Here is a 15,742-nt window from a genome sequence, read left to right on the forward strand (position 1 = left end):
ACAACTCAGCTGCTGCTCCAGAGGTGCAGAATCTGCCCTGAACAAACGCGCTCACATTTGCAAGAAGATATTTGACTTTTTTTTGGGGGGGGGGAATTCAGCTGGAGATAGCAAGTGGGGTATAAGAGGGTCAAATGATTGCACCACATCTACCTGTCTCGTGTCTGGAAAGGAATTCAACCCAGAGAATACAATCAGTATTCCGCTTTCGGTTTGCTCACAATACGTTCCCTCTGCACTGAAAAGAACTCGCCTGGCATGACGTAAGGGCTTTATCATTTACGTAATGTAATTACGCAAGTTATGAGGTTTCGCCACGGCAGAGAGTGAGCCCCACGACGTAGCTTTTGGCAGAAGGCAAACTGCAGGGGAACAGAAATGGCGCCACGGGCAACCACTACAGGGCAGAGCAGAAAATGCCTTCTTGATTCCCGAATCAAAGCCCGCAGAGCTGCAGAACCAAAATAAAAAATAAAAACAGGCTCGTTCTGTTATCCAGGAGCACGCAAAACCCACGCGTAATATGATAGTAAAGGTCAAAGGTACCCCTGCCCGTACGGGCCAGTCTTGCCAGACTCTAGGGTTGTGCGCTCATCTCACTCTAGAGGCCGGGAGCCAGCGCTGTCCGCAGACACTTCCGGGTCACGTGGCCAGCGTGACGAAGCTGCATCTGGCGAGCCAGCGCAGCACACGGAACGCCGTTTACCTTCCCGCTAGTAAGCAGTCCCTATTTATCTACTTGCACTTTGATGTGCTTTCGAACTGCTAGGTTGGCAGGAGCAGGGACCGAATGACGGGAGCGCACCCCGCCGCGGGGATTCAAACCGCCGACCTTTCGATCGGCACGTCCTAGGCGCTGAGGCTTTTACCCACAGCGCCACCCGCGTCCCATTATGATAGTGAGCCCCAAATTCTGATCTCAGAGAATTTCAGCTTTTAAAAGCACATACACACAAACAAGGTTCTAGTCCTCATTATGCACAGATAAACTTGGAAGAATGCAGGTGGTGAATGCGGGAATCACCAAAACTAAGAGGGTGGCTGGAATACAGTCCCTTGTCTGAAACAACGCCTTCATCCCCCCCCCCCTTTTCTCCATCTCCTTTGGGCTAATGCCTAGGTCAGAGGTTCTCAAACTTTGCTTTCCTGCCATGGGCCACCAAGAATTGCCAAGAATCCTGCAGGGGGAACCGGCTTAATTATGTTTTTTCTGCCCATGGTAGCATTTGCAATTCTTCTTAACCTGCATTTTTATTGCTTCTTTTAGTTCTTACACATTGTACTCTATCATATCACGATCTGAATTCCACAGGATTCAAGCCATAATACGGCAACGTAAGAAACAGAAGCAGCAATAAAAATACAATTAGAAGCCAATTTGAATATCTGGTGCTATATGAATATTTGATGCAATTGCCGGGGGGGGGGGGGGCCTTCTCCTAGCAACTCTCAGCAGCCTAAACTACCACAACCAGAATTTGTTCCACGTGATATCACAGTGCTTCAAATACATGGTGTGAATGTGGCCATACACAACTCACAAACAAAAAACGCATTTCTGCGCCTACAGTAGGCTTCCCCAACCTGGTGCCTGCAAAATGGACGCTGCTGGGACTCCAACTCCCATCATCCATTGCTGGTGCTGCCAGTGGATGATGGGAGTCGTAGTCCAACACTTCGGGGGGGGGGACATGATCTAGAGCAATGGTTTCTTCAACTTCGAGTCCCCAGATGTTGCTGAATCACAATGCCCACTAACATATGGTCGAAATTCGCTGGTGTAAAGAGGGTTGATTATCTCCAAGAGATTCGACTAACTGCAGATTTTCTTCCAACGGCTGACTACCTTTTCCCTGTTTGGGTCACTGGCTCCAGTTCCTGAAATATGAGGATTTGTGGCAGAGATCTACCTGCCCCACCAAGAATCCTGAAGGCGTGGCAGGTCAACCGAAGCGGTTATTAAGCTGGTCTCTATAGCAGCCATCGCCACGCAAACACAAAATACGCAGGTGAGATTCTGCAATCGCCCCATATATGGTAGGGGGGAGGGCAGAACTTCACAGATCGGCTGAGTGTTTCAGGAAATGAGTCACTGCATTCACCAATATCAAGGTGGGAAAGCCCCTGCGGGTATTATATATCTATACATACACACACACACACACACACACACACACACACAAAAACCACCCCAGAAAATACAAGTCAAGGTGTAGAAGTTAATATTTTGTTAACCGTCAATGAGTTTGCTCTATGTAAACAGCCTAAGCACGGAATTTTTCCTTTGCATCCAAGGTGAATCTTATGCTTGTTTATTTGGAAGCATGCGATAACACTTTAAGAATCATGGCCTCCCCCCCCCACACTCCTGAGAGAATCCTGGGAGCTGAAGAACTACAATTCCCAGCACCCTGAACACCCTACAGTTCCCAGGAAAAAGCGCAAATCCAGGTGTAAGTTCTTAGCTGCAAATTCTTCTAGGTGGCCAGCCGGGATGGGAAAGGAGAACAGGCACAGAAGTGGATAATTCTGCCGCTGCTTAACAGATTCCAAACAAGACAGTCCCTACCTCAATACTTTAATATTTTTTTTAAAAGACACACAAGGGAAAAGGGACAGGGAGGGAAGAGGAAAACTCAAGCATCTATTTCTCAACAGGTGTTCCTGAAATGACCAAATGCTGGCGCAGTTCAGGGGCAGGAGGTGCCTAACGGAACGGGGTCTCCAGAAAAGCTGATGAGATGTGTCCTATTGCTTCCCATGTCTCCCACTGACGCAGCCTGATGGAATGGTTTTCCCCAATGAAATATGGGGGGAGAGGAGGCCGGATGGAGCTGGTCTGCCCCAGCAGAGGCAACTGAGGGAGTTCTGCTTCACAGATGTAATCCAAAACCTGTGGACCAGGTTGGGGGTGGTTGCTCTGGCCAGTCGGTCAATTTTCTATTTTATTTCTTGGCTACAGAAATGCCCAACCTTAAAGCAATTAACTAAAACCGACTGCATCCCAGTTCAGAAGTCATGCAAACGTTGGCAGTTGCTGGAGATCTGAACCGTCTGTGGACTCAAGACTCTGAAAAACAACCCCTTAGCGTTTTTTGCACAAAGAGGCATCGCAAAATCAATTTTGCAACTGAAAAGAGCATCTAGCACAGCACTAATTACATCTAGCAGGGGCTGTGGGTGGGTGGTCTTTGTCACAGCGGCACAAAAATTTCCCCAGGTTTCCGAGCACCAGTTTCCAATGTCTCTCCATTCACCTTTGCTGTCCACCGCTCAGCCAGATTCCTCTTTTAAAACCTCAAAAGGCATTATGCGCTGTGTCAGGAGAGCTGTGACACGCATCTGGATCTGTCACTTCAAGCCGAGATGTGATCAGCTGAACGAAATTGCAGCTAAGCCTCGCGGCTCTCTCCTGAGAAATAAATGACTGAACGAGCAACATGCCGCAATTTAAGTCCCAGGAGATGTCTTGATTACGCAAATGCGATTCTCCCGAGTCCCCGGCACAATTACCCACTCGGCAAGGGGCATGTTAAATGTTGCAGAAAGATTACAGTCCCATTTTGCACGCCAGGTTATAATTATCTTTACATTCCTCACTCCATCAGAACCCATTTGCGAGCGACGTTTATGAGAAAACATGAGGTCAGAGCGATAGGTATTTTTCAAGACACTAATGAGCAAGAAACACATAACCAAACCCCTATTTGTAGTTTTTTCCCCAAGGTTAAGAGGAATGGATGCCTTAAAAGAGCCATTGGGATGGTCACTTACAGTGAGTAGATGCTGCCTTCGGTAATGAGTCTTACTCATTTTTTGAAAACCACTTGGAGGCTTTTTACAATCAAGATTTGTATAAATTCTATGAAATAAATAAATGTATTTACTTCTTCTCTAAGACGGGAACTAATAACAGGGTGGTAATCGGAGGGCGGTGTCTTAACTGTGGTGGCTCCCTGGGGGAGAAGGAACAGTGAGGTGTAGAATGAGAGTCAGACTAGGTTCAGAGTTCAAATCTCAACTCAAGTCACAAAGCTCAATGGATCAGGGTGATTAGGCTGAGAGGGAAGGATTGGCCCACATTTACCATATTTTTCCATCTATAAGATGCCCCCATGTATAAGATGCCCCCGCTTTTTTGGGGGGGGGGTGTATCAGTGTATAAGACGCCCCCTATTTTTTGACATTGTTTTCTAATGAAAAAACCTAGTCTTATACACGGAAAAATACGGTAATTAAGTGGAGATTTTGATGCAGGTGACATTTTCCAACACTCATCAATTAAAAAGGCACTAATTGACATATTTTAGCCAATGTGGTGCACTGCTGTATTCTGGTCATCAAGACCCGGGTTCCAAATTCTACTGTGTGAACCTTAAGTCGGTCACACAGTCCTACCCCACAGGGATGTTGGTAGGATAAGATGAGACCACGTACGCAGCCTTGGGAAAACTGGAGGAAGGACAGGTTAAATAAAAATAAAAAATAACAGCCGCCACCTGATAAGATGTGAACAGAAGAAAAAGTTCAGTGGCCTCCTTTACACGGCTGTTGTACAAAGCCTTCACATTTTCTCTTCAGCAGGGCTTAGAGCCCAGTCAGAAGTCTTGTCCACAAGACTCCAACTTGAGGTGGGTTAACTGGAGATACTGGGCATTGAACTTGGGAAGAGAGGCAAGTTACTAGTCCTCAGTGTGCTTAATCACCAGTATCCACCCAGGTAGGATATTAGCCACAAAATCCCTCTGGGTTTGTTGCTGTTGCTGCTGTTGTGTCATCAACCTACATCACAAACTTCCGACTCCCAAACGCAAGCACGTTATGTATTTGATAATAACTAACTCCCAACTGCAAGCATGTTACATATTTGGTAATAACTAACATTTATATAGGAGTCCAGCTAGCCAGGCTCTTGTGATCCAGGATGTAATTGCAGAAAGGCCACAGGCACCTAGTGGACAGCGCCTGTGACGTCACCGCTAAGGCACCCTCGGTTGCTAGAACGTGGATACATTCACACAGTAACCACAAAACTGGCTCATCCCAAAACAAGAGATAGGGAAAGGTAAAGGGACCCCTGACCATTAGGTCCAGTCGTGGACGACTCTGGGGTTGCGGCACTCATCTCGCTTTACTGGCTGAGGGAGCCGGCGTACAGCTTCCGGGTCATGTGGCCAGCAGGACTAAGCCGCTTCTGGTGAAACCAGAGCAGCGCACAGAAACGCCGTTTACTTTCCCGCCAGAGTGGTACCTATTTATCTACTTGCACTTTGGTGTGCTTTCGAACTGCTAAGTTGGCGGAAGCAGGGACTGAGCAACGGGAGCTCACCCTGTTGCAGGGATTCGAACCGCCGACCTTCTGATCGGCAAGCCCAAGAGGCTCTGTGGTTTAACAGACAGCGCCATCTTATAACAGGTTTGGGATAGGCTTAGCACACAACTGATGAAAATAAGAATCGTCAAAACAGTCACTTTCCTCAAGAACTCAAGCTGGGGAAGGGTGGGAGAAGATGTTTATAAATCCACCCTGAAGACGAGGAATGCTATTGTTATGACCCTGCCTGGGAATTTTAAAATACCTAGTTGGAGTCCTGAGATCCCACGGCTGCATTCAGTGGAAGTTTAGCTCTAATTTCTGCCTTAATCATTTCTTGTAGGAGAGGGAGCATTTGCAAGACTGTTAACTCGGGAAAACTTGCAGTGACAAAATTACAGTTCTTTACCGCCATTTAAAATTCAGCGTGATGCGGCAGTAAACTGATTTTTTAAAAGCCAGAGTTTTCTAACGCAAGGCATTGCAATGTAAACGGAATGCTGAAAAATCAAGACGTAAGCGCTACAATTTATGACCAGGAAAACTAGCCCACACAAAAAGCCCACTTCTGAACGTAACCCATGTCTTGCAAACTAAAATTTGTAATAAAGATACTGTTTTCCAAATGAAATCTGAGTCACAAAGACGCCATTTCAGAAGTCTGTGATAAGCCAGGACTTCACATTCGTAACCCTGCCTAATAAGAACAGAGGGTCACAGTAGATAAAAAAAACAGGTAACTTTCCTTCTCAATGATCACACAATACATCCCTGGCAAAACACCTTTTTTTTTAGGAGTGGGCAGGGAACAACCACCTTGGGGCAGGGAGATTTGAGTTGCATCCTAGCTAAGCATTCCAGTTGCTTATTTACGGTACATTATTTTATTTATTAAACTTATGAGTCTTTTCTAAAAAAACACAAAGCCAATTCAAAAGCAACAAGCAAACATTAAAACCAGCTTAAAACAGAACAAAAAGACAATTGTGTTTTTAAAAGGCAGGATTAAAACATCCCACCCAATCAAGGAGCCTACAGATATCTGAAAGCTGAAGGCCTTGAAGAAGGAAAAAGGTTTCCTAAAGGTAAGCAATGATGGGGATCAGGTGAGCATCCCTGTTTCTAACCAGAAGAGATGGTTTTCCCCCTTTGACCTTTTATTACTCTCTCAGCAGCATATATATATATGCTAAAATCCACTCAGAAGCCTTCCTCCTTCAGCTTAAAATTAGGGTTTGTACACCAGCCAACTGACCACTTAAATGCTGTCAATTCGCCAGCAGTCAAATATTCTATGAGGCTTGACAAAGTGGACTGCTGCCTACTTAGCAAAAACAGCCTTTGTTTCAGGTTTGGCTTTTTAAAAAAAAAATGCTTGCTGTTGCGTTTGCTTTATTTGGCTTAATAGCCTTTCTTAAAAAATTGACTTAAAGCAGATTCTGTGTTCCAGGATTAAATAAAAAGCGCGTGTCGTGATCTGTTTATTTATTGGAAGCTTTAGGGAGTGTTGTGCAAAGTTGGAACATTGAATAAAACGGAGCTGGATTCCTTTGCTACTGAACCAGTTAGCTACTTTGTTTTTGTGTTCCGCCTACCTGCTAAGCCTGCTGATTATTTAAACTTTAAACGATTTAAATCACATTTCTGTTCCAACACAAATAAATTGCAAAATGCTTCACTGTTAACTTGACTGGTCAAATGGATAAATCTTTCTTTTTTGCTGGGTCAAATGCCCAAATTTTTATCCAAGCGACAGCTACTCATTAAAGAAAGGAAAAAAACTCTCGTTCAGAATGTTGTTGTTGTTTTACTTTTTTGAAATGCCAAGACCCGGACAAGGAGTGAGCAGTAAATTAAGCCAAGGACAAGGTTGGGAAGGAGAAACTCATTATCTTGGCCTTTTAAGGTGAAGGATGCGATTTGCAAGATGGTCAAAGTTCATGCTTTGATTCAGCAATTTCAAGAATTTGGGTGGGCAGAGGAATTTGCAGAACCAGATAACAGCAGAGACAAAGAACAAGATAAGGAAGAAGAGAGAGACAACGCAGGTGAACTACAATCCCCTACCTACCTCTCAAAGGTGAGTAAACACAGGTAAATTTAGCTCTGGGGTCAGACCAACCTGGGCAGTTTGCAATTCTGTGTACCTCTAAGAGGTTTGATTTACAATTAAGTGGCACGTAAATTCTGTTAAATAAATTAACGAACACAACAGACACCAACTCTGTTTTGCAAAAATGCAAGACATTATCATCCGCCTGAACTTGCATTAATTTTTTGAAAAATATGTTCCCACCATCCATCCTTTCAACTCCTACCCCACCTCCCTTCCCCCAAAAAGGCCTATTTCAGGAATATCTAATTAATTTGCCCTCCTCATCTCCCAGCGGAGACATCAGATAAGCAACCATTTTCAGCAGCAAGGAGTGGCATCATCATGTCATTATTGGTGCCATCCCAAAAAGGTTTGACATGTCAAAACAGCCAACCTGCAATTCCTTCAGATAACAGTTTTAAATCGTGTTCGACTTTCCGCTGCTTCTCGGAAATGAGACTCATTCCTAAGAGTCCACGACCAGAAGGAGGAGAATTACCAGGAAGAATGGACGAAATTTAAAGACTATTTAGTAAAATATGTTAAACTAATTCGAGAATTTTGCAAATAACTGATAGGCTTAGGACATAATCAGATAATGGGATGAATTAATATGTTTAATACAGAGTTGGAAAGGAAAATAAAAAGATGTTAAGTGACTAAGTTAATTTTATAAGAATAGTGGTTTCGGAAAACCGTTAAAATGATATACACTGAAATTCAACCAGGGGGATATGAGGAAGTCACTCAACAATGTTACCAAGTTTGGTTTAAATACGGTTGAGATCTATGTTTGTTTTTCTATTTGTGTGTTTGTTTAATTTTTCTTTGGAAAATTAATAAAAATTTTGAAAAAAAAGAAAAGAAACTAGACTCATTCCTGCATCTCACAGCACAAAACACTCCTATCAGAGACCACTCAACCCCCACGGAAGCCCCCCAAAAGTAGTAAGATGTTGGAAAACCCATAGGGACTCCCCACGTAGCAGGCCAAGCCTCAGTCGCTGACTCCCAGATCCCTAAAACTAAATCCACCCTGGGATTTAAAGAGTCACAGGGATCCTGCTTTAAGAATTTTATTGGGGGGTGGGAGTGGGAGTTTGGCACCACCCCAAACTCACCAGAGAGAGATGATCACTGGGCGGCCTTCACAACTGATAGGTGATGGGGGGAAGAGTCCCTAAAACAGGGTGGATCTGATTTAAATCACAATTTAAATCACTAACCAGTAAGACTTGATTTAACTATTTTTTTACAGAAAAACTCATTCTTGCTGGTATCATCTTAATATTTACAACCAGATGAAGGTTTCCTTTTTGGAATAATAAATTTCCAGAGTAGTTTTTACAGTGATATCAAAAATCACTGATTTGGTTATACTATTAGAAATACATAGACGGATCATTATGAAATTATTGTGAGGTTCAATAAGTGAACTATTTATATTTGGAGAACTTTTCTGCTGTACTTTATTGGAAGGATAAAAATGATCATTTACTTAATAACAATTTAAACAACTTATTTAACTAAAGCAATAACATTGTAGCATATGTCTGTTAACTTAAAACAAATCCTTATTTCCTGATGAACAGCCTTTGGACTATAATGTAACCTAAACAAAAAACTACCTTTAGAAAGATTTTTCTTCCAAAGCATTTTATTTTTAAAATCCTATTTAAATAAAAGAAAAAATCCATTTTTAAAAAAACAATCATTGATTTTTCTCCACCCTGCCCTAAAATAAGTCCTAGAAGGAAAGAGGCCTTTAGTAACTGCAACCTCACAAACCTATGGAAATAGATGTCACCGCCAGGCTACCTCATACAACAAAAATCACTATGACAAAAGGGAAAACAACTCCTGTGAACATTGGTAGTCCTCACAAACTCATCAGGTGGCCTGAGGGAAGTCATTTTCTCCTGGCCTCCATTTCCCCCATTGCCATCTGCAAAATGGGCACACAAAGCTTTCCTTCCTCACTTCCAAAGGTCAATGTTACGGCCAGATGATACGGCACACAAAGACAAAAACTTTTTGTTGAATCCTTATTCAACTGAAGCAAGTCAATTACCGTATTTTTCGCTCTATAAGACGCACCAGACCACAAGACGCACCTAGTTTTTGGAGGAGGAAAACAAGAAAAAAAATATTCTGAGTCTCAGGAGCCAGAACAGCAAGATGGATCACTGCGCAGTGAAAGCAGCAATCCCTCTTGCTGTTCTGGCTTCTGGGATAGCTGCGCAGCCTGCATTCGCTCCATAAGACGCACACACATTTCCCCTTACTTTTTAGGAGGGAAAAAGTGAGTCTTATAGAGCAAAAAATACAGTATTTCCTAAATCTAGCCACTGCCTTTGACATTTTGCACAGATCACCCTGCAAAATAAATACTTCTCAAAACTGTTGAGCCAAATATCAAGTGTTACAACTCAGAAGTCACCGCAAGAATATTGGTAAAAAATTATATAGCCTCCTCCTTAGAAAGGAGCATATTCTATGTATTTCTTTAAAATATAATTTGCTTTTCTCCTTTTTTAAAACAGGACACCCAAGGAAGAAGCAAACAACAATCTGATCAGGAGACTCATGCATACATATAGGCGGTGATCCTAGCTACACCTACTCAAAAGTAAACCCCACAGAATGCCACGGGGAGTTACTTCCGAGCAATCAAACTTAGGTTTGAAGCAATAGATTTATCCTTTAAATCTTGAGTCTACTTGACTTTAATACAAGTTCAGACTAATCCCAGATAAAAAATGTGTCTCTAGTAGTTTGTTCCACACCAAATATGAGCTTTTTGGCCCAGAATTGTGGATACCATGCCTTCCCCCCCAGCCATAAAGCTGTAACCTCTGCTTTAGGGGTGACTTGCAAAAAAAAGAGACAGAGACTAACAAATACTGTATAAATGTCTGGAACTTGCTGACACAAGGGCCAACTGCACATGCTCAGAGACAACCTTTACGAAGTGTAATGAGCGACAGCTAGTATTTACATTACGAGTAACCAGCACACAGCACAATCTTGTACAGTACGTATTTAACTGCGTGCCAACTGTACTCAACAGTGCGACCCTACACGGATCTACTCAGAAGTAAGCTCCACTAAGGTTCAAGGAGTTGTACTCTCAGGGACAAGATGACAGTCCAAGTGTTTATAGGATTCAACCTTGATCTGCCAAACGCACACCTACACTTCTGGCTGCTTTTAGTATCGCATTACAATCTGGTTTTGACTTAGAAAGGACTTGTTTATCTTTTTGACAGTCGTTTTTCTTTTTACATGTCGGAGGCCGCATTATTCTTAAATAATGTACAGTACTGCATTTAAACACACACACACAATCGCAATACTTCAATTTTCCTTTTAGTATCAACAGGGCACATCGCTTTCCAAGGCTGTGAATTCGATGCTCCTCAGAGTAGACCCATTGAAGAAACACGACTAATTCAGGTTCAAAAATTCAGTGCACCTACTCTGAGTAACACTTAGCAACCTAAAATCCTTTTTTTCCCTTTAAAAAAATAGCAAATAAAGTTACCAAGGAACGATGCTTTACAAAGGGGAAGGAACTTTTTAAAAATGATATTAAAATGATATTAAAAAGTAAAATACTTGCTACGGGACCTGCTTGTTACTCTTTACGATTGCCACAGTCTTTCAAAGGTTTCAAATATTAGGGAGAAGTAAGCTTTATTTAAAAGTTTAATTATTATATCTAAAGCCTCGAACAGGGGAGGCTGAAAAGGTGCAGAGGAACGCTGCTTTACAAACGGTAAGGAATTTTTAAAAATGATATTAAAAAGTAAAATAGTTGCTACGGGACCTGTTTTTTACTCTTTACGATTGCTACAGTCTTGCAAAGGTTTTAAATAGAGAAAAGTAAGTTTTATTTAAAAGTTTAATTATTATCTATAAAGCCTCGAACAGGGGAGGCTGAAAAGGTGCAGAGTCGCTTACCGGGTTCTCTCCCTCCGGTTGCAGATCCACCAGCGTGCAAAGGCTCCTTGCCCCGTTCATTGCAGCAATCCTTCCCTTCCCGCTCCGCTCCCGGCGACGCTTCCTTGCGACTGAAGGCGCATCCGGCCACGCCCGCTCTTTATATACCGGTCACGCCCACTCCCCGCCCCTGCCGCCTCGGCCACGCCCCTTCGCCTCCTCCCCTCACTCGCGCGCCAGCGCCGGCCACGCCCACCCCTCCGTTCTGCAACGTCATCTCCCTTCGCGCTGGCCACGCCCCCGCGCGCTCTCAAAGGCCCGCCCACCTCTGCCGTCATTCTTTTGTCCGCCGCCGCTCGGCGACTCCTTAGGCTCCGCCCCCTTCCCCTCCCTACTCCCTTTCCCCGCACATGCGCACTTGGTTTGTCCCTTTATATTAATACATTGGCAATGTATTAATCTATTAACTAATTGGTTAGTACCCTGCATAAAGTCTGCAAATGTTTGAGGGCAGGGAATTGCCTCTAGAGTCAGGATGCCTGCCGTCCTCAGTGATCCAGCCTAGAGTCAATAATAATTCATTTTAATATTTTCATTAATGATTAATTATTGGCTATTAACCAATTAATAATTACGTATTGTAGCACCCTGCTTGTGGTTAACGCTTAGCTGGAATGAAATATTCAACGCAGCAATAGAGAAATTAAAATAATAATTTATTTGTCAGACAAATAAATGAGAGGCACAGTGGTATATGGTTACCAAGCTCTGGCCCGGTCTCCTGCCATTATGGCCAGCACTTATATTCCCTCAGCCCAGCCCCCTTGCTCCTCCTTTGGCTGCCTCTGTCCAATCAGCCTGGTTGAATTTCCTATTGGCTGATTGCTATAACCAATCCTAAAAGATACACCCATTTCCTATTGCCTTTTATGGGATACAAAAAGCTATATATTCTTCTATCTATAAATGACAAATAAGTAGTCATATATCTTACATTTGTCTCAACAAGGAACCTTAATTACCAGCTCACCTCTTGCCCTCCTTGCCCTATTGCCCTCCAAAACAGATGGTTAATAGTTTTAAATTTTTATCTTAAACAGATGTCAGAGATCTTGGGTTCACATTCTCATGCATCATCAATGAAAGATCTCCTTTTTGAAGGTCTTTAAACAAAGGCCTGACAACCATATGTCAGGAGTGCTCGATGGCGTCTCCTGTCTGGCAGGGGGCTGGGCTCGTTTGCCCCTCTGGTCTCCTACAGCAATATGACTCTATGAAATAAGAATTTAACATTTCTTAGATCCTTTGCATAATTACATTTCAGCCAGTATATTTCATACATTATCATAGATAGCTTTTTAGAAGAATAAACCTTCTCAAAGCAAAAGGAAGGAATCAGTTTACAGCCTCAAAATAAAATAGGAAAGAAGCCTCTTCTTCTGTTTACACTCCCCTTTCTTTTCCATTTGCTCTTGGCCTTTAACCTTAGGAAGATATGGCTCAAGTTTAATGATTTTACTATTTACCAACTCTTAATTATGTAGGGTGGTGTAACCTTGCTCTCAGCCTGTAATTCCCTTTTACGACTTTGAGAATTGTTTTCTGCTATAAATCAGGGGGCCCCCTTGTCCAGGAGGATAAACATCTTGCCAAAGTACTTAGGCAGCTGGTCTTCTGCCTGGCATAAAACATTTGAAAATCTTTAAGCTCATTTAAAATACAGACCCTAATCAAACTATAAGCCTTGATAAAAATGCAGGCTATGATTAGATGCCTCAGTATAAACTCATTATTAATTAAGTTTTGGCTACTGATTGCGATTATTAATAAACATAATTGAGATATGACAATTTTATTTAAAAATTACAATTGTAATTGTTATTGATTAGGCTTATTAAATATTAGTAATAGTCATGCATTCGTTACTGAGTGCATGGTATTGTAAGCCACCTTCCAGGCTCGGGTAGTTTGCAGGTAGACTGCTTTGCTTTAGTTTTCGTCACTTTCAGATACAGCAGGAGACACACAATTGTTTTGCAAACAGCAGCAGTCAGAGATACACAAAACAACACACTCTGGCAAGGCTTTTAACGTTTGGGTTGTCTGGGTGTGGAAACGAGGTTACTGTAGGAAGGGGGAAATAGCTCAGCTGTCAGAACATGAAGCTCAATCTCAGGGTCTTGGGTTTGAGCCCCTCATTGGGCAAATGATTGGGCAAATAAATACACACACCCATATACATATAGGCAGCAGTGTTGTATAGTGGTTAGAGGGCTGGACTAAGATCTGGGTGTGTCCAGGGTTCAAATCCCCACACAGCCCCATGAAGCCCACACTGGGTGACGGTGGTTCAGTCACAACCTCTCAGCCAAACCTACCTCACAGGGTTGTTTTGAGAATACGGGGGGGGGGGAGAGAGAAGCACATGGACTAGCTCCTTGGAGGAAAAACGTGGGGTAGAAATGTGATAATGAACAAAACTAAATATATAAAGTAGAAACACCAAGCACCACATCTCAAGAGCATATGAAGACTGCATTTTGCCTGTGCTATTAAGCAATCGCCTTCAGGCACATCTCCACCCACCTGACATGGAAGGTGGCCTCCTGGAGCCATCGTTGGTCCATAAACCCAGGACTGCAGCTTGGCAAGGACAGCCTGTGCCAGTTTGCTCCCAGGCCCTGAAGCCTGAGCTCAACAGGGGCCAATATGTTTTGTTTTGTTTTTCTGACAAGGACCACTTGCCCTCAGGATGTAATCCGGCAGGTGCCACAAACCAAATGAGTGGCATTCTCTCTCTTGAGTGGCACATCTCATTTTATTTTTATTTTATTTTTTTAAATCATTTTTATTGATTTTCCAATAAAAAACATCCACTTAATATATCCAATCATAATACTCCAATTAAAATAAAAAACTAAAATAAAAAAAGACCAAATTATATTTATTAATTTTTCAGAGCTCCCCACAGTCTGTATCTCTGAAGCATATCCCCACATCTTGGTCCTGCCTCTCCTACTTGATTTTCCACATTTTGACGCTTTAGGCACATCTCATGTTTAATGCACCTGCTGCGAGGCATGCCCTTCTCAGCCGTGCGAACCTCCGCCCCCTGCCCACCCATCAATGCCCGTAGGTTACACCAGCGCCAGCCAGAGAGATGGCAGAGAGTGTGAGCCTGCTGATTCTCTCTGTGGCTTTCCATACCACTGGTTATCAGTGCTGCTTTGAAGGCTCCTGGCCCCCTGGAGCTTTCAAAACAGGGGTCTACAGGAGTCAGTCCTCCCAACCCCATGCTGTTAAGAATATAAGAAGAGCCCTGGAGCTGGATCAGGCCAATTTCCTGTTCTCACAGTGGCCAAGTGCCCCTAAGAACCCAGAAATCTAGATGGACTGTCTCTGGAGCTGGAGGTTCCATCAGAACATCTGAGGAGCCCTGCTGGATGAAGCCAAAGTCCCACCTAGTCTCGCATCCTGTTCTTACAGTGTCCATAAGGGACAGCTACACATTGCTGCATTGGTGGGGTTGGACTAGATGGACTCAGGGGTCCCTTCCAACTCTATGATTCTAAGCAGAATCTGATCTCCCCATTTTGTTGTTGTTTAGTCGTTTAGTCGTGTCCGCTCTTCATGGCCCCCTGGACCAGAGCATGCCAGGCCCTCCTGTCTTCCACTGCCTCTCTCATGCTGGTCGCTTCGAGAACACTGTCCCACCATCTCGTCCTCTGTCGTCCCCTTCTCCTTGTGCCCTCCATCTATCCCAACATCAGGGTCTTTTCCAGGGACTCTTCTCTTCTCCTGAGGTGGCCAAAGTCTTGAAGCGTCAGCTTCAGGATCTGTCCTTCCAGTCAGCACTCAGGGCTGATTTCCTTCAGAATGGAGAGGTTTGATCTTCTTGCAGTCCATGGGACTCTCAAGAGTCTCCTCCAGCACCAGAATTCAAAAGCATCTTCGGCAATCAGCCTTCTTTATGGTCCAGCTCTCACTTCCATACATCACTACTGGGAAAACCAGAGCTTGAACTATATGGACCTTTGTTGGCAAGGTGATGTCTCTGCTTTTTAAGATGCTGTCTAGGTTTGTCATTGCTTTTCTCCCAAGAAGCAGGCGTCTTTTAATTTTGTGGCTGCTGTCCCCATCTGCAGTGATCATGGAGCCCAAGAAAGTAAAATCTCTCACTGCCTCCATTTCTTCCCCTTCTATTTGCCAGGAGGTGATGGGACCAGTGGCCATGATCTTCGTTTTTTTGATGTTGAGCTACAGACCACATTTTGCGCTCTCCTCTTTCACCCTCATTAAAAGGTTCTTTAATTCCTCCTCACTTTCTGCCATCAAGGTTGTGTCATCTGCATATCTAAGGTTGTTGATTCTCCCCATTTAAAGGGTAAGGT

The 15,742-nt window shown here is 43.4% G+C and overlaps 1 protein-coding gene across 3 annotated transcripts in view; it reads right to left on the reverse strand.

Annotated features, from left to right (window-relative positions):
- The window catches only part of TUFT1 (tuftelin 1), a 153,675-nt gene that overhangs the window by 129,145 nt on the left and 8,788 nt on the right, over nt 1-15,742 (reverse strand). For 2 of the 3 annotated variants that reach the window (XM_080986047.1, XM_080986050.1), the window contains exon 1: nt 11,373-11,474. The exons of the other annotated variant lie outside the window; for it this stretch is intronic. In XM_080986047.1, coding sequence (XP_080842173.1) covers nt 11,373-11,432 — 60 coding nt within the window. In that variant the 5' untranslated portion in view covers nt 11,433-11,474. Of the gene's footprint in view, nt 1-11,372; nt 11,475-15,742 lie in introns of those variants that run through there. 3 annotated transcript variants of the gene reach the window in all.

Source organism: Podarcis pityusensis (genome assembly GCF_964106645.2).
Source record: "Podarcis pityusensis genome assembly, chromosome: 16".
NCBI lineage: Eukaryota > Metazoa > Chordata > Lepidosauria > Squamata > Lacertidae > Podarcis > Podarcis pityusensis.